The following is a 19,631-nucleotide window of genomic DNA, read 5'->3' on the forward strand; positions in this document are numbered from 1 at the left end:
TCTTTTTCCTGCGGTGCCCTGACCTAATGAGGCAAAATCAATTCAGCCGGGGCGCAGGGGGGGAACCGCTATAATCACACAATTAAGCCAAATCAATATGGCCGCCGCCCGCGCCTCCCACTCACGGGAGAAAATACTCTAAGTGGGTTTTAAAGGGGGGGGGTTAGACGGAGGTAGGTCACACCTGAAGCCAGACAGCTTACAGACTGGTGGATAACATGAAAGAAAACAGAAATGCACTCACTGAACAGAGATGGGGAGACAATGTTTCACATGTGGCAGACGCAGTGTAAATGCTGCTGCAGGTATTAGCGCTCACTGAAGTAGGGTAAATTAGGCCGGTAATAAGCCTGTTTCTCTCAGGGGTCCATTTCAGTAGAAAGGCATCACAGGCTAATAAAGCTCAGATACTTACAAACAAAGCTGCCATATTCCCTGTAAAATGAAACATCAATGTTCTCGCTGGCCCACTCACATTCAAGTGGCACAGCAGAATGAGTGGATAGAATGAGGTTAGAAACACAGGGTCCTCCTCAGAGTGCATCCATAAATTGTACTCTGTCAATGTTAAATAACTTTATTTATTAAGTAATAACAGCAAATGTTTGGAAAAGTATCCCGCCTTAAATCACTATTTCTCGTTTCCACAGCACATCATTATAGGGAGTTTACTACAGTGTTGGGTTTTATTACATTTTTGATGGACTTAAGCGTCATTACCTGGGAAAACATCATTGGCTTCAACACCATCTGCCTGTCAATTTCTGAAAATGAAAATAAAGGTCACTCCTAACCACGACGAGGTGACTGTCAGAACGTTTGCATACCTTCAGGTCCCTCCATTAATTCCAAACAGTACCTTCATGCCTTCTCATAACAATACTATCAGTATGGGGCACCCCTCTGAAAAATATGTGGAAGCTGGTTATTGCCAAAGAGCTTTTTGTTGTTTGTCTACACTGACATACACAATAAGTGGAACAGCAATGCCTGGTACGCTCTCATTCAGCGCTGGCTGGCAGACGTCTTATGGGCATGTCTTCTCAGTTCCTGGATGCTTGACATGAATGCAGGTGGATGAGTGTGTGTCGCTGAACTAGTTTGTTAGTAATGGTCCAGTTTCTTTATTATTGTATTACACAGTGGAATACTAGCTGGGAGGGAAGGAAGGAAGGAAGGGGGCATTTTGGATGTGGCCAAAGTTGGCAGAGTAGTACCTGTCCCTCTCTGCCTTCCCAGCGTCTGTATTGTGAAGCCCGCACCTTGGGATGGGTGCAACTGAAACAGGATCCAAGAACGGGAGCCCTCGGGCCTGAAAAGTGCCTTTTTAATGGAGACGTTAACCTGCATTCACTTTGGCCCGCTTTCAGACGTATCCTGTTCAGATGAGTCAGGGAGAGCAGCAGCACCAGCCCATCCACCTCTCTCTCTCTCTCTCTCTGTCTCCCCCTCTCTCTCTCTCTCTGTCTCCCTCTCTGTCTCTCTCTCTCTGTCTCCCTCTCTCTCTCAAAGCCCAGCAGGAGTGGCTCCAACAAAAGGCCATTCTGCAGAGATAAAGCCCCTCTCCTTTTAAAAGCATCAGCAGCATGAAACAGCACTTAAGCAGATGGTTTTCCCCAAACCTTAAACACGGGGCCTTGGACTGATAAAAATAATCGCTCTCGACAGCTATAAGAGGAATGTTTATTTCCCTTCTCCCAGGCCCCCGCATTCATTGGATCTCTCTCCGGGCAGAAATGATGGCCGCACAATAACACTGTATGAGCCATGCGGTTATAGATATATCACACTGTCATTACAAATACCCACCTAATTCCCTTAATGGCCAATAGGGTCTCGCGGCATTATGGATGCAGCAAATATGTGGGTGAGCTGGGTTTATGTCTGTATAAAAGATGGGAACCTAAAGCAGATGCTTGGTGGTTACTTCAGTGGTGATGGTGTGGTATTGAAAAAGCACACATAAAAGGCCCTCTGGTTAAGTGGTGCTGTTTTTATTGTTGTTGACTATCGATGTCACAATACTTTTTTGTTTTGCTTCGTTCAGCAACTTTTCACAACCAAGTTGTAAGCGATACATAGCTATGGTCAAAAAACTTCCAACCATGGATGTCCGGACAAGGCCTAACCGTGTGTCTACGGTTCATGAGAAACACTTTGAACCTTTCTGATGGATGGCAGCAGGTCAAGTCAATTAAATAATATCAAACATTTCAAGTGCAAAATCCAGAACTGTCCATCTCACTACATACAAATGTGTTGTATGTATTTCTGGCCGTTTTGTTTTTAAGACAATTTAAAAAGTATGCCCCCCTCTTCTGTCAGGCTGTTTGTACAGCTCTGGGGAGAAGAAAGGGGGTATGAAAGTGCTGAGTCACAGTTTGGTCATTGGTATGTGCAGGTTATTCCAAGGCCCCATCCACAGTTCCTCCTCGTCTGACTGCGTGCGGTCGCTGTGGGACTCCGCCGGCGCCTGCGGCTCCTCATTGTCCACCGCCGACTCCTGCTCGCCCGACTCGCTCGTCCGCTCGGGGCCCTGGGTGAGTGTCAAGTTGACCTTTGACCCCGAGCTCTCGGTCGCTGAGGCACTGGAGGGTAAAGAAGGGCCGCCGCCGCCGCTGAGGTCGTTCTGCTCGACTGTGGCGGAGACGTCGGCCGCGTCGGGGTCAGCGGCGGGGTTATTGGGGGTGGGGTCGGGGGAGGGCTCGGGTGCAGAGTCCGACACGGTGGGGCTGTTGAGCGGCAGCCGTTCCTCGTGCGTCACGGCCAGGCGGTCCAGCTTGCGGAAGTGCTTGGCCAGGCGTGACGGTGAGCTGATGCCAATGCCAATCCCGCCGCCGCCGCCAGGCTTGAAGCTGTTGAGTGCTGAGCGACGCGTACGTACCACCGAGCCGTTCTGTGCCAGGTACACGCTGCCGTTCACGCTCGTGCTGGCGTTCGTGCCGTGGGTGCCGGGGGCGTTCGCTGGTCGCCCGCGCTGCGACTCGGGAGCGCTCTCTTCGCCCGTGGAGCTGGTTTCGTACTCGCGGTCCACCACCAGCCGTATGCGTTTCTTTCTCCCGTACTGCGGAGAGACAGAGGGTCATAAACACTCATTACACAACGGAGAGAGAGATGTTTTAAACAAGCGCTTACTGTTTACCCCAGGCTAACTGCCCACACTAAACAAACACAAAGCAGAGAAAGCATGTTGCCATCTGGGTACAGCTAAGAAGTCTCTGTCTCCAAACTCCAAATCAATTGTTATGTGCCAGTGAATATTGTGATTTTTCCCCCCCAATTTAAATCGTTATACTTTTTATGCATTATGAAACAAAGAGTATTATTTGGTTAAGTAATCAAAGAGTAAAAAAGGTTGAGAAATGAAAAACCATTCATGTCAGAACTGTTAAAATCATGTATGCAGAGTCACACACAGCAAGTTGATGTCAGTGCTTTCAGTGCTGGCAGAAAGTGCCGGAAAAAGCAGCTGTGGAGAGGAAGCCAGTGGAGGACAGGCGATGGAGGAGAGCAAGCAATTTCACACTTTTGAGCGATTCAGAGCACGCTCTGCAAGGTAAGATTACCATAATAAATTCCACTCAGATCACCACACCCGCAAACCATGCAAGTCCAATACTGGAGAGGACAGAGGAGGAGAGGAGGGGAGAGATGGGGAAGGAGAGGGGAGAGGTTGCCCTTGTCTTACTGCATGGTGCCGAAGCGGAACCAAGGAAGCTTGACGCGCATCTCAATCACGCGTCTATCCCATCTTTGGAGTTGTTGCCGTGACGACTGCTGGCTGTGTCCGTCGTCTCGCCCTCGTTGTCCTCGGCGATGGGGGAGAGGCTGTCCCTGGTGGAGGAGTTGGTCTTGGAGGAGCTTGTGCTGTTTCCTGTGGGGTCCTCTGAATCTTCCTCTTGCTCCTCTTCCTCAGACTGCTGGGATAGAGTGGACCTCCCAGACCTGCTGCTGCTGCTGTGAGCAGAATCAGACCTGGACCTGTCTGAAGATGTAGAACTGGTCTTGGAGCTCTGTTTGCTGCTGGCTGCTGACCCTTTACTTAGCCCTGCTGAGGACGTATGCCCGGACCCTGTGACCGATGATCTGATGGAGGAAGAGACCGACGACTCCGCTGTCCCTTCTGTTGGGCTAGATCCCTCCTCGTCAGAGTTTCTCTGTCTTCTGGAACCTTCCGCTGAGTCAGACCCCTGACTACCTGCCGACCCGGTCTCAGAATCAGAGGCTTCGTCAGTGTCAGACTCCTTCTCCGTGTCCGTCTCTCCTTCTGTCTCCGTCTCGGACTCTTCGTCTGATTTGGAACGTCTGCTCTTCGTCTCTGAACTGCTCTCCACGTCTGACTCTTCAGTACTCCGGCTCACGCCGTCCTCATCCGAGTCTTCATCACTCATCTCTTGACCATCTCCCACTGACGACGCGCCACTGCTCGTATCCGAGAGGGAGGTCGTCTGAGGAATTGCCCCCCCGCTTCCACTCCGCGATTCTGGGCTACTTTCGTCCCGTTCACTGTCCCCCACCCTCAAGGAAACATCCGAGTCCCTGCCCTTGGAGTGGCCGGATGTCACCTCCCCGACGCCACCACTGACGGAGCTCACGGATCGGCCACCACTGCGGTCGTGACGCCCCTGGGGCTGCAGCCTGGTCTGGAGCTTGGTGGCAACGCTGATGCGGCTCAGGATCTTTCCCAGGCGCGCCTTGGCTGACGGCCTCACTTCTTTCGTCTGGAAGTAGCTGCCGTCGATCACCATGCCGCTATCTACGCTGTCTGATCGCCGGGCTCGTGCCATGATGGGAAAATTGCCGTTTTCACCGCTGCCACCACTGCCAACCCCGTTAGTATCATGAGGCGCAAGGGGGAATATTTTGGTCTTTTTCCAAGGAGTTTGGTACAGCGTAGGCAGGCTTAGGGACTTGGAAGTGGCTAACAGCTTACTCAGATTCACCACAGCTTTGAACTTGCGGCTGGCATTTGAGCTGTGCGGTCTGGGCTCAGTGCTGCCCTCTGGTGGCTCAGACAGGTTCTGCTCGGGAGATCCAAGGGGCTGGTCCCCGAAGGCTAGCCTTGGAGGAGGCCTCCTGTGTTGGGCTCTGCCCTGCAGGCCTGGTCTCCTACCTCGCCTGGCAACCTGTTATGCCAAGTTACAGCAGGCCAGGCCTTCAGTACTCCAAAGGTTTCATTAAAAATACACACTAGACTATTTACATTTCACTCAAATGAACAACAGCGTAATCACCACAACCCACTACTATGGCATGAAGCTGGTATGGTTTATGCTCTTTTCTTCTTGATACAAAACTAATGTCATTATAAATCACATAAATGAAGCCATCCACCACTGCCCTGTAAATCACAAATAAGAAGCACTTGGACTGATATGCTAGTGTGTGTGGACTGCATTTGAGACCAGAAATGCTGGTACCAAAAGTGCAGGGAAAAGACTGGAAGGAACCAACGGAGGAGAAGTAATTGGGGCTGTTGCCCTGCTGTGAAGGCTCCTTTTCCCTAAAGTAAAATAGCAGCTAATCAACAGCAGTAGTTAAGAAGTAGCACTTTAATAATTCTAATACTTCAATATCCAGTAGGCCTACAGTAGGAGCATACTCGAGTAGAGGCTTATAGACTCCATTGAAAAGTATATAATACACTTCCGTAAACCCTAGTATACTCCTTCTGAAGTACAATGGGAAGCAACCTCTGTTAGTATACTCCAGGGGTGTTCAAAGGACAGAAGTACTGGCTTAATTACTCTATTAGTGATTAAATACACCTACGGTGCTTAACACACTGCAGTACTAGCACTAGTAGTAGTGGTTAATCAAGCCTGGCAGTGCCTAATGAGTAGCAAACGAAGCTGCTGTACTCTCTAACAGTCTCCTGCACTGGCTGCCTTATTAATGTGTCAGTGTTGATCTCACAAGCAGGCCCACACCTGCTTCCTCCTCAGGGCAGTAGAAGCTACTCAGCTGATGCTAATGTGTCTTAGCTTTGTGCTGAAGCTAGCGTGAAATCTGCAGTCCTTGCAGCTCTATATGTATTAGTTGAGTTTTAGGTGTCGTTAAAGGTGCAGCCATTACACAATGAATCCATTACACTTTTCATACAATGAAGCAAACATTTTACTCAAATGTTCTCTAGCTGTGTGTCCAGGGTTCCTGCACAGTCCTTGCTCTGTAAACGGGTCCCAAAGTGGCCCAAACCAAGCCATACACGGTTCTAGCCCATCAACAACTTTGCCTCAGGACCACAGCAGGGTGAGGTGTGTTTGGTTGTTGAGCTCAAATATCAATAACCTTTCACCAGAATCAATGGCTACACCTTTAACAGTGAGAGAAGCTGCCACTCTAAAGTGTGTGTTGGGTAGTGTGGTGGTAGGAGGGGCTCACCTCGCCCTCAGAGTCCTGTGGACTGTAGTAGTAGCTGCCGTCGTCGTCCAGGACCACCTCTCCGTACTCGTCATACATTCCTGTCGGGGAGATCAGTTTCCTGCGGCTGCCATACTGAGGGAGGTCATACCTGGAGAAGGAGAGGTGGAGGCAGGGGTTAAAGGTTACAGTACACACACACACCACACAAAACAAACACACACACACACACAAACGCACACACACACACATATACGTATGCATTGTATATACAGGAGGTTAACACACACACACACACAGACACAGACATAGGACATTAAAGGTTATAGCACACATACAAACAGACACACGCATGCTCACACACACACATGCACAGACACAAATACGCACGCATACAGCCTATCAGCTCCTGATTCTTTCAGATAACTTACAGTGACGGCGTATATTCAGCACAGGTCCTCATTACCACATCAACACACTTTCACTCGCAATTCTGAATGCATATATGCACAAGAAATACCCAATACCCTTTGCACAAAACCCACACCAGCACACATGCAGGAAAATCATTCATTCTGCAAAGCGTCTGGCGTATTGTGTGTGTGTGTGTTTGTGTGTGTGTGTATGTGTGTGGTTGCTTAAGACCTTTAGTCCTTGACATTCTCACTCTCAATTTGCCGACGCATCACAATAGCAGTCAGTGGCTGTGTGCCCAGGGACCTCAATTACAGACAGGCAGAGCGGTGAACAGCCCCGTTTTTTTTTTTGTCTGTATCTATCTGGGACAATTTACCCCCCTTAATGGGATTTCTCATTCACGACCATTAGCATCCGATGACACCCTGCTCCCGTTCTCTCTGCTGGCACACCCCCACAGACTCGTTTGGTCCAGTCCCTTGGCTGGCACTGACAAGGTCGCCCCCAGTGCTGTCGGACATCTTGTTAGTGCCGTGGAAATGGTTCGGGCCGGGACACAGGGTCAAAACCGCCACAGCCTGGGGCGCCCAGGTGAGGAAGATTTTGGCACCCCGGGGGAGTGTGTGTGTGTGTGTGTGAGAGAGGGAGTAGTCAGCAGCTTAGGTGGCATTACGGGGCAGCGGATTACACGGGTGGCGCTGACGTGGCACGACACAGTTGGCACCATGCCAAGATGTCACCTCAGTCTTGTGACAAGGCAGAGCACTGTGTGCAAAAGCAAAACAACCCATCTGAGCGTGCTGAGATGCCACGGCAACTAAAGCAGACAGAGATTAGGTGGCATCAGCCCTGAGGATTACACAGGTGGTGTGACCTGGCAGAGTTGGCGCAACACGAGGGCAGAGGGGGCGGTCTCCTCCACACCACTTTTTATTCCAGACGAGGAGAAGCACACCTGATCTGACTCATTTTAATCTTCTGAAGCAAGTCATTCAGAAACAAAAAGAAAAACAGGCTCGATGCATGGAGAAGAAAACTAGGTTCTCTGTTCTCTGTTCACAATGGGTTGTTATATATAGAGAAGAAAGAAAAAATACAAAGGACTACATAAAAAAAGTAGCACATTCAAAAACATACCTAGACGGAAAAAACGGAAAAAAAAAAAAAGACGGAAAAAAAAAAAACCCAAAGGCATTTTGAAAGAAGTATAGAAGTTAAAAGTCTCTCTAGGCGTTCAACAAATCGATCAGCTGGAGCAGGTGCTCGGCTGGGAAGACAAACTGCAGTGCTGAGGTCTCTGTGCCCCTACACACGTGTGTCAGGACAACACCTCTGCCCTGAGGCAGCAGCGCCGCTGCAGAAATCAAATAGTTTACAGTTTACCGAAACAGAGATGTATTGACGCTCGCAAGTTATGATGCAATATAAAAAGTGTACTTTCCATACCCACTACACTATTAAAACGTTTGGTTGAATTTATAAAATGGCTGGACATATATTTCAGATCTGTATCACCCACCGTGACAGTACAAGACTTCTAGAAGTTGAACACATTTCTTAGAAGTCAGGCAGTTACCTAAAATGGAATTAAAACAGTTGGCCATTCATTGGCAAAAACCCTCGAATAAAACTCACATAATGCCCATCACTCCTAACAGTGCTTCTCGCTGCAATTATACAGTCTCACTGAGAGGAGAACAAAATATGGCCATCTAATGACTGAGATGGGTGTGTGTGAGCACGTGGAGTTTCTAATTAAAAGTTGAAAAGCGATGGAGAGGAGAGGTAGATATATCTGCTACGTGCGGGCATCGCTTGGGAGATTCAGATCTTTCATTCCGTGAAATGATCATCATCATCTCCCTCGGGTGCAGTAGAGAATGTGTGTGTGTGTGTGTGTGTGTGTGTGTGTGTGTGTGTGTGTGTGTGTGTGTGTGTGTGTGTGTGTGATTGATCCCTTGAGCTTAATTCAGCATGTGTGCGGCTGATCCAATCTGCATTGGCAATGTCTCATCTTGGAGCTGCCATCTGGGCTTTTCTCATTGTGGGGCCTGAAGACTGATTGGCCGAGACAGTTGTGCTCAGGACAGAAGACCAATCGCAGTCCCCCTGCTGTTTAAGCACCCAGATTCATCATGGCTTCCAGGATCAATGCAGAGAAACTCTCAGGGTTGATGTATGAGATTCAGGGGTGCGCACACACACACACACACACACACACACACATACACTCGCATATCAGGGTGTACACACACACACACACACACACACACACACACACTCGCATATCAGGGTGTACACACACACACACACACACACACACACACACACACACACACACACACACACACACACACACACAGGCATGTTAACATGCATCCAAATTCGCACACATATACATACACATTAACATACACCCACTTACACGTAAAGAAAAGCTATACTATACTAGTATATACTATAACAACACTAGTGATCAAACCTCTCACCACCCACACACACACATATTCCAACAGTTAAATGAGGAATCAGATTAAAAACACTGGCATTGGACAAGACTGATGCAAGTGTGCGACTGGATTTGACGCGAAAGAGAGGCCAAAATCTAGACACACACACACACACATGTATATATATATATATATATATATATATATATATACATACACACACTCACACATATATGTGTGTGTGTGTGTGTGTGTGTGTGTATGCAGAGACACAAATACAACATTAGCTCAAGTGTGTGCCCTTTTCATAATCTCTTGAAGTGTATAATGACCATACATCCTATTGTTAATGATTCATCCTTTCGATAATGATTCATTCATTTTTCACAGGCTTCAATTCTTCTGTGGTCATCAGACTATTACACTGCTTTGTCATGTTACAACCAGCTCTGCCGCCCACAGTATCACACACTCTTTTCTGTGTCTTCCGTGTGTGTGTGTGTGTGTGTGTGTGTGTGTGTGTGTGTGTGTGGGGGGGGGGGGGGGGGCATTGTAGAGAGAGAGCACAGAAGTGGCTGCTGTTTTCCGAAGCAGCAAGCCTGTCTGAGATGAAGTTGCTCACCCGTGTTCATAATTATAGTAATCCTGGGTGTAATAGTCCTGCCCAGGGTCGATGCCCGACTCCATTGAGAGCTCCTGTCGAGAAAAGAGACTCATTATCCATACAAAGACCCACAAAGACTTTGTGTGTGTGTGTGTGTGGGTGTGTGTGTGAGAGAGGGAGAGAGAGAGAGAGAGAGAGAGAGAGAGAGAGAGAGAGCGTGCAAGTGACTGAAAGGTAGAGAGTGAGAAAATAAAAGACAACATAAAGCGGCCTAATGTGTAAACGAGACGACGAGGAAGAAAGACTGACTGGACAGAGAGAAAGAGAATGGAGCCAGAGCAGACAACAAGGCCGTGAGAGGAGAGGAGACAGAAGCACACAGGAGACACAAGGAGACAATTAAAGGAAACATTAGAAAGAAAGAAAGAAGAATGAAAGACAGTATACCTCAGGCCGCAAGAGAGAAGGTCGCAGAAGTTGTTGCTGCTGCCATCATTTAGAGAACAGAGAGGATGGAGAGACAGAGGAGAGGAAGAGAGAGGGGAAACAGAAAAGAAAGAGAGCTTTGTTTTAAAACAATAAAGGGCCGGGAGCGAAGGCAAGGAGGGACGCAAGCTTGAGGGGAGAGGTCAGGGTTGAGTTTGATAAGAGAAAAGAAGGACAATTTTGCCCCCCCCCCCCCCGTCAATCACAGCCGAGGTGGCAGGTCCGCCGACTTGGCAGTTTTGGAAGAAGACCCACACACACCTCAGTCTCCCAAGACACACACAAAGTTTGCTGTTTTTCCCCTTTAATCCTGATCTGGAAATAATTTTACTTGGTCTTTTTTTATCAAGCTCTATCTAGTGATAAAAATGGACTCAGGCTTTCCAGCATAGAGAAAATGCATTCTAGGACAAAATGTATATTTTTTTTCAAGGGAAAATGAAAACACTTACCTCCTGATGTCCGTAGCCTCTCCTGTGAAGGACAAACATGGCGGAGAGAGCAGGGAGTGAGATTACGAGAGATAAACAGCCTTAGGTATTGTGAAAGTTAAGCATTATATATGCTCTGCTATCTCTAGAAACGGGGGGGTTTGCTTAAATCAAATGTCTTGGCCATCTTTCCCTTTTAAATGCCAAAGTGCAGGGCACACTTAACTTGAAAAGCTGACACAAAACACATTTCTCATAAATCTGTTTTATTATTAAGTCTTAGTCAGCAAAATGCATGAAAGCAGGGGCTCTGTGGGACAGTTTAAGACGGAGAGAAAGCAATAAAAAAAGATATGAGGGCCCCATAGAAAGAACATTAGATTCAGATGTGGTATCAGAGTAAACACATTAAAAAGCGTGGTTTTTTTTATCATGTAAACTTCCCTGAACTTTCTCAGGGGTAGGTCTTAGGCGGGGGACCAAGGCCGGTGGCACCAAGGGACCGCCGAGAGCCCACCCTCAACCCTACTATGCCCAATCATTTCAGCAATTGATCGTTAACCTGATGATTGACACAAAACTACAGCATTATTATGTGTTTTTCCAAAGGAAATCAAGTTGGGAAATGCGCCTCAGTGATTGTGTTTGTGTTGTGTTGAGTCTCCAATCACTACTACAACTCTGTTTGCCTGTGATGGTGAATCAGGCTGACAGGCATCTTGTACCAGGGCAGACATTTGTGTGTGTGTGTGTGTGTGTGTGTGTGTGTGTGTGTATTTGTGTGTGTGTTTTCAAACAAAAAAGTTACATTTGTTTTGGTTGAGAAGTTTCACACGGCCCTTCCCACTTTGTGTGTGCGCGCGCGGGCGCGTGAGTGTGTGTGTGTGTGTGTGTGTAGATACAGGAATGTGCTGTCCCATTCAGCAGTCAAGGGCAGCCAGGCACTGGCATACATGATCCACCTCACATTCCTGCATTCAAACCCCCCAGAAAAGAACCTCTTATCTGCCAACCACAAGAGCATCTTATTTGAATGGAAATGAGGGTTTCTGCATTTTTACAGTGTTTGTGTGTGTATGTGGCCATATGTGTGTGTGTCTTTTGTGTGTGTGTGTGTGTGAAACCATGTTGTTTGTGTATCCGTGCGAGTGCAAGTGTGTGTGTGTGTGTGTGTGTGCACACTCTCACGTGTATAAGTGAGAACATGACTGAGCAGAGGAGTGGCGACGGTGCTGCAATCTGTGAGGAAGCCCCCTTTTGCTCACACACACGGGCTGGGAAATTAAAATTCCCGGCAGGCGGTCGACCATCACAGCCAAATTGCTCCAATTGTTCTCTGATGGGGGCGTAATGAGGAATTCAGAATGAAGATTTATCGCTAAACAAGGGGATGTGACTTTCAGAGGACTTCTGGAGAATCCTACACTCCCGGTTTCTCGCCCCCCCCCCCCCCCCACCCCACACACCTTCCAATTCCTGATCCCCCCTGTAACCCCCCCGCCATCCCTCCTTGCAGGGTTACATTCCGAGCGACCAATGACACTCGTCCAGGGAAATTCCTCTCGCTTCTTTTCTCTCCGGAATATTCCTGCTCTGCTCTGGACACCTTGTGTGATAGATAAGGGGCCCTATTAAAGGGTTGGCCTGGGCAGGTCTAGCCAGCTCGGAGACAAATGGCCCACTCCAGGGGCCCACAGGCTGGTTAATTAATAACACTCAACTATCTGTGCTCTAGCATCTGCGTGCTTGCCTTCTGGCCTCCACTGTTGGGGCCTTGGACTGACACGACTGGAACGTTCACTTCGGAACACACACACACACACATGCGCACACACATACATACACACACACACACACACACACACACACTGCGCCAAGGTTGCGTGACCGAGTGAGCGCTCATCGTTCTTTTGCAGCACGGACGAGTGACACCGCAGCAGGAGGCGGCTATTCATCTCCGGACCCACCGCATGTGTGCGGGGAGAGAGAAAGGGAGAGAGACAGCGAGAGAGACAGAGTGATAGAGTGATAGAGAGAAAGAGAGAAAGAGAGAGGGAGAGAGATGAATGGATGGGTGAGTGGGGTCCATATATTTTCTATTAAATGTGCCAGAAAAGTGGCGCCCACAGTGCCAAAACAAAGAGTTCACCTGTCAGGTTGTCCGTGACGCAACATGATCGAAACGCTGGCTCCGGTGCTCGCAGCTGTTGTGCTGTTTACGTGGTTAATGAGTGCATTTGTATGTCTGACCAGGGAATTTCCGGTGACAGTAATTCTGTCTTTACAAAAGGCCATTTGGACTAATGCCACCTGTCTTCCGTTAGATTCACTGATTAATCTGTTTATGGTCTAATAATGAAATAAGACATGGAGCACCTCCGTAGGGTTAGAGTAAAAACACAAAGTCAAGAGGTAAACAAACAAAACATATTACTGTCAGAAAGATTAAAGATGAAGCATTTTGTTTTCAGGGCAACAAGACCATTAAGAAATGCAACACATGCAATACACAGGAATGGGGTGCAACACCAGGTTTTTATCACACCATCAATAACTACAATGGGTTTCAGTTGTGTGAGTTTCACCGATGGAGCCAAAAGCATACTAGGTGAGAACTTCTGTCTATAACAGGTGAATGGGAGATGGGCATGACATAAAATAGATATATGATATATCGAGGTGTTCTGAAGGTGAATTCTGGGAGGGATTAAGGAGTACAACCACTCAAACTCAGCCAGTTAGAAACTCAAAGAGCTATCTTGTAATAAGGGCTTTGTTTTATTATAATTTGTAATTACTTGTCACAAACTGGGATTATTAGGGTTAGGCATGGGGGTATTAAGGTTTTTGGATGGTTTGGTTGTAGTTTTGGTGGACGTGGTGTGTGTGTGTGTGTGTGTGTGTGTGTGTGTGTGTGTGTGTGTGTGTGGGGAAGTGCGGTAACCTAAAGCGTACAAACTGCACTGTGACGAAGGAAAATGTTCCCTCCTGGATATGTGCTTCATTCATTAACTGCATGTGCTAGAGGCCTACTCTGTACTCATAGTTTGGGTATTTTGCATTGTTGCTGCTATTAATTATTATTATTTTTAATTTTAAACAACGTTGGCTCTATTTCTAGAAAAGGAGACAGGATGCAGCTTCACACATCAGCACGGGAGACAACAGGTCCTCTAGTGAAGGCAGGTGGATCCCTTGAGTAGGTTATCTCATTTAAACCAGGATTAGACAGAAATGCTGGAAGAGTCACATCGTACGTGCCTAGCAAACACTCCCAAGTGTGAGAAGAGGAGAGGCGAGGAGAGGCGAGGAGAGGTGAGCGCACACAGAGGCATCGATCAATGAATGATCAATCTCAGGGATTTGCGTTCAGTGTCCGATAACCTGATGGCGTAGTTGCTCCCGGCGAGGCTAACATATGCAGAGGCATGCTACTGGGCCTAGCGTGTGTGCAAGGGGAATAAAACGTCGCACAGTGTTTAGCGCAGCCATCACTGACCTAGATTAGGAAAAGAGTCATCCTCCACACTGGAAACAATGTAAATGTTATCAGTACTTCGGCATACATACACTTGGCACGTGACTACACAGGCACATGACTGTTTCACATGACTGTTTCCCCACATCCAGTGGTGTCAAAATTTCCCTCGGGATTAATAAAGTATCCATCTATCTATCTATCTATCTATCTATCTATCTATCTATCTATCTATCTATCTATCTATCATCTTTGACTTTCTGTTGCTTATTATTGCACCAGAAATCCAGTCTTTAATTAAAGACCAATGATGGCCGTCCATATTCTCTCCTGCTCATCTTCCTCTCATTAAGTGACGGAAATGGTGACTGCCTGAGGAGATACGCTCACCTGTGACTGAGCTCTAAACGGAATCCAATAGGTGGATCTTATAAGTGCTTCTGTGCTAGTTGGCTCACTGCTTTCATGAATTCCACAGTGAAGTTCGAATGTCATCGACCACTTTGCGCAGCTTTGCTGTCAGTGACAAGCTCGAGGAGCTCAATGTTTTTTTTCCTCTTTGGCAGGTGGAACCAATGCTGAATAACTTTCTTAGAAAAGGCTTTTACATAATGCATTAGACTTCGACCATACCCAAACCACCTGTGATGGCATCGGGGCAAGACAAAGGGCCCTAATCTCACAGGGCAATGAGCTGTGTGCTAAGTGTGTGTCAAATTGGGAGTTCGAAAATGGCGCAACACCAAAGAGAGAACAGGAGGGACAGGTAAAACAGCACATTCATTTGTGGGTGTACCGTTGAATTTGTTACTTCTGAGCCAGCAGGAATTCTGACATGTGTTGTCATGACAAGCCACTTATCATTTGTTTGGTTTAAGGCCAACAGACATCAGTACGTGTTTAAAAATATTTAAACTGTTAAATTGTCATTGTGAAATGATTAAATATGTTGAATTGATAAATTATGCCCAGCACACTCCAAACTACCAAATTCTAATAATTGCTGTGGTCTTCACATTATTTAACATTTACATAATAAGCATTCACGCAAACAAGCTACATAAGAAATTAGAGAAATTATTGTAGAACCACTTATGTGGTGGAGAAAAGAACGTGCTGTATAGGCACTTAACTGATAGAACCAAAAAACATCAAGGTCATCTTCAAAGCATTTTCTTGCACAATAACGACAGACTCACAGTTTATTGGCAAATCATTCCCAGCAAAGATGTCCATGAAACACAGGTAATAAGAGTGAATAATCAAAGCGAAGATTCAAATAATAATAACAAATAAGAAACTATCAGATGTTTCGGTGTCTGACTTGATTCATTCCTTTTTGCACTTCCAAGTTCAATCTTAACTACCACTATACTGAGAGACGTTTATTTCAGAATGCTAAATGGGAGAACGGCACGTTGATCTGTGGTCTAAACTGAGTGCGTACTATGCTATAAAACACAAAAGAAATGTAAATTCTCTGTCTCACTTTTTGTTGCGCATTAAGGCCCTGATGAACGATAGGCTACTGGATTATTTTATTCACTGTCTGTGTGGTGTTGAGTGTAGTTGCAGAGCCTACATAGCCATTTGGCAACATATTTTGTTGAGTTTAATGATCGGTCAAGTGAGTGGTCGATGTTATGCTTTTAAATAGTGTAGAGATTAGATTAGATGCGCCTGCCAGACATTGACAGAACGCCTTCCTAAAACAATATCCAAGCAACGCCTACATTTTCGATCGGACACACCCAAATGAAGCGTCGGTCCGCCCCCGAAGGCACTTAGGTCTGTGCGCATGTTATGCAATTACCAAATGAAAGCGCCCTAGTACTGAAAACAGCTCTCCACGATGCCTGTCTTTGTTGCGGGTAAAAACCTGCAGTGCACTATTAAACTATGGCCCAAAGAGTACAAGAGGAAAAAACAGGAGAAACGGGAGACAGAAAGCATGAAGCGTGGATTTGAGCAATGTTTTTATAGAATACATATGTGCAGCCAAGTAAAACTAAATTAGAGCCTCATTTCAAATTCCTCCCCGGAGAGGAGCCTTCAGACAAAGTTAACTGAACATGGAACAGAACCTTCTAGGTAACCAAATTGACTGTCAAAACGACAGAAAAAAACAGAAACTACTGCCTCCATTCATCTTTTCCAAGTCCGTCTCAGTGATTTAAAAACACTTACTTACCTAACTCAATAACACGGACGCACACACACTCACAGACACACATACACACACACACACACACACACACAAACACACAAGCACAATCTTATTTTGAACTGAATCATAAACTGGATAAAAATATTACTGTTTACAAAAGACCCCCCCCCCCCCCCCTATTTTCCCAGTGTTCACAATGTCTCAAGAAACGCCAGGAGACTGACGGAACAACTGCAAGAACTCTGCAAACCGTGTGAACCGTGTAAAAAAGAAGAAACAAAAGAACAAAACAAGGTGATGAAATGAGTCTGTGAATTAAAGAGCTACAGAGAAAAAGACAGATTAAGAGAAAGTGAGTGAGTGAGTGAGATTGAGTGAGTGAGTAAGTGAGATTGAGAGAGAGTAAGTAAGTGAGTGAGAGTGTTAGACAGTGAAACAAAGAGTGAGAGAGAGCGAGAGAGAGAGAGAGAGAGATGATGGCTAGAGTCACAGACTAGTAGACAGAGAAGGGAAACGCTTTTCCAGCTCCTCCACGATGGAGTTCATGTTGGGGTTGGGGGGCGGCACCACAGCGAGAGCCTCCCCAGTGTCCTCCATCACTGTCTCCGCTGCTCCATCACCTGCCACCTCCACCGCCACCTTCACCTCCATCTCCACCTCCACTGCAGCTTCCTCCCCAGCCTCGGCCTCCTCTGTCTGGGACCTGGGGAGGGGCTTTGGGTGCCTCTGTTTCTTGTCGATCTGACTGTACATGTTGGCAACGGACTTCTCTATGTCGGCTATGTTCTTGATGTTCTTAAGGATGCCCTTGAGCTCGCGGCGGGGCTGCTCGGGCTCCAGAGAGGGGAGTGGGGGTGGCGGGGGTCGGAGTTTGACCGGCCGCAGGGAGGTCACTGCGGGGAGGGGCGGGAGCACGAATGGGGAGGCAATGCCTGGGACTGAGGAAGGTGGGTCCAAGGAGGGAGGCGGGAGGGGAGGCGGAGGAGGTGGTGGGGGGTGTGGAGGTTGGTATTGTGGTGGGGATGTTGGGGGGGTAGAGTAGGACTCGGGCGAAGGAGAGGTGGGAGGTGGAGGAGGAGACTGGGTTGGGGGAGGGGGGGTGGGGGGAGGCGGAGGCGGAACCTCGGGCGGGTCGGGGATGATCTCCACAGTGACCGAGTACGGCTCGGAGGCGTAACTGGCCCTGATCTTGCGGAGGGCTGGAGGGGTGGGCTTGTGGGTCGGCGGGGGAGAGGACCCATCGGTCTGTGTGACCACGATCGCTGGGGGCCCGTCTGGTGGGGGAGGCGGCGGGGGCAGCGGTCTATCAAACGCCATCAGCAGGTAGTCCAGCGAGCACCTGGAATCCCGACTCTGCCGCTGCTTGGCCTCCAGTATGGCCTCCTGCAGCGCCTGCTGCTCGAACTGCCTCGCCTGCTCCTTCACGGACAGCTTCTGCTCCAGTCCCGCTCCACCACCACCTCCACCCGCGAGCTCATTGATGCCCTTATCGTGCCCTCTGCTCCTCTTCAGCTGCGTCTCCCAGCGGCCCGTGCGGTCTAGCGCTGCCTTCCTCCGCAGCGTCTCGTAGACGTTCGCCCCTCGCAGCCTGGATGGCAGCGTCCAGGCGTGGCCGGAGCGTGTGTCGTTGGGCATCGGGAAGCGCGACAGCACCCCCTTCAGGCGGCGGCGCTGTGGCGAGTGCGTGCCCAGCAGGTCGCGCCGGCGCTGCACCTTGCCCTCGGCGCCCGGGCTGCTCAGCGTGCCGTCGTCGGCGTACAGCGGGTTGTGCGTGGTCACTGGGTTCTCGTCCGACAGGAAGGTGATGTTGCTGCTGGATTTGGGCAGGTTGTTGAGCAGGGTGCCGTTGTGCGCTTTGGAGATGGCGCGCGTGGCCAACGTGCTGATGAGACGCTGACGTTCGCCCGCCCCAATCACGCCATGATTGCTTCAGATCACAATGGTGTGTGTGTGTGTGTATGTGTTTGGGGGGTGAATGAGGAGGGGGGGAAAGAGGGAAGAAAAAAAAAGACAGAACAGAATGGCTTGAGCTGAAAATTAGACAGACAGAAATAAACAAACAGAATGAAACAGAAGAAGAAATGGAAGGGCGTAGTTTCAGAGTAACAAAAAGCATTAAAGTCACTCTACAGTCTAGGGAAAATTAGTTATTAGTCTTTAGAAATGAGTTGGCTGTGACTCAAACACTTTTTTTAACAGCGTTCAAATATTTACAAAACTACAACTGCCACACAGCAACAGACAACGACTTCTAGACGACACACTTAAGGATTCAAAACACAACATGGGATGATTGGAAACTAAACCAGCAAATCACACAGCACACAGGCCCTCTGAGAGCAGTGAGGACTTCAGCGTAAGCTACAAAAACACATTGCCCACCATCGCTACCAAAACAAATATAGTGTAGCCCTGCAGACAAAATGACTGGATAGAGGCAGGTGTTAAGGAGCTTATCTATCACAAATAGGGAAATGTGCAGCTATCACGGCTCCAGCAGCCCCCGCAGTGGCTAAAGCGGAATGCTGAATTGGCTAAGCAGCGAGGCCTAGCTGTCTGCCAGACGACACGTCCAGCTTGACCTTTTTGTGGGACTGTCAAAGCGCGCCTATGCTATACATACACAATGAAGACCCGGGACTGCATCAAACTAAGATGGAAACCAGGGAACCAAGGCAGCTTAAAAGCCAAACAAACTAACTACTGGGATACACAGTCCACTAACAACATGTATGAGCTACTGGAGTGTAGCTCGCTACGGCACATCGAAACGCACACACACATCCATCAGCAGACACAGATGTACTTACTTAAGCCTGATATCCATTCAGAAGAATAAGTAAAGGAAGCAATGAAAGAACATAGAAAAAAGAACAATTACAGTATGATATTGAGCTTCTATTTAAGCTATTATTTTAAGATGACGGCAATGATCATGGTAATGATGGTAATGATGATGATGGTGATGATGATGGCAATGGTGATGATGAGAAGAGAGGGTGGGTGAAAGTGCGGTGGCAGTGCAAGGAATGAGTCACCTTAGCTGCAAGAGGGGCACTGAGGGGGGAGGGCACACTGGCAACATCATCATCATCATCATCATAATCATCATCATCAGGCTGGCCTGAGGCACCAAACCAGCAGGGGCACAGGGGTGGCAGTAATCATGGTTTTTTTTTTCACCCAGACATTATGATTTCACCAGGGAGCGGATTGGAATTGTTGGGGGTGGGGG

At 47.9% G+C, this 19,631-nt stretch overlaps 1 protein-coding gene across 5 annotated transcripts in view; it reads right to left on the reverse strand.

Annotated features, from left to right (window-relative positions):
* Positions 1 to 1,978: 1,978 nt before the first annotated feature.
* pcdh15b (protocadherin-related 15b) overlaps positions 1,979 to 19,631 on the reverse strand; it is a 220,761-nt gene continuing 203,108 nt past the window's right edge. For 2 of the 5 annotated variants that reach the window (XM_031560956.1, XM_031560955.2), the window contains 6 exons: positions 10,773 to 10,794; positions 10,282 to 10,320; positions 9,853 to 9,926; positions 6,385 to 6,514; positions 3,689 to 5,126; positions 2,976 to 3,064 (listed from right to left, as the gene is read on the reverse strand). In XM_031560956.1, coding sequence (XP_031416816.1) covers positions 3,735 to 5,126; positions 6,385 to 6,514; positions 9,853 to 9,926; positions 10,282 to 10,320; positions 10,773 to 10,794 — 1,657 coding nt within the window. In that variant the 3' untranslated portion in view covers positions 2,976 to 3,064; positions 3,689 to 3,734. Of the gene's footprint in view, positions 3,065 to 3,688; positions 5,127 to 6,384; positions 6,515 to 9,852; positions 9,927 to 10,281; positions 10,321 to 10,772; positions 10,795 to 16,602; positions 18,324 to 19,206; positions 19,213 to 19,631 lie in introns of those variants that run through there. The other 3 variants (XM_031560959.2, XM_031560957.2, XM_031560958.2) reach the window with 3 other exon arrangements.

The sequence above is a fragment of the Clupea harengus genome, chromosome 23 (genome assembly GCF_900700415.2).
Source record: "Clupea harengus chromosome 23, Ch_v2.0.2, whole genome shotgun sequence".
NCBI lineage: Eukaryota > Metazoa > Chordata > Actinopteri > Clupeiformes > Clupeidae > Clupea > Clupea harengus.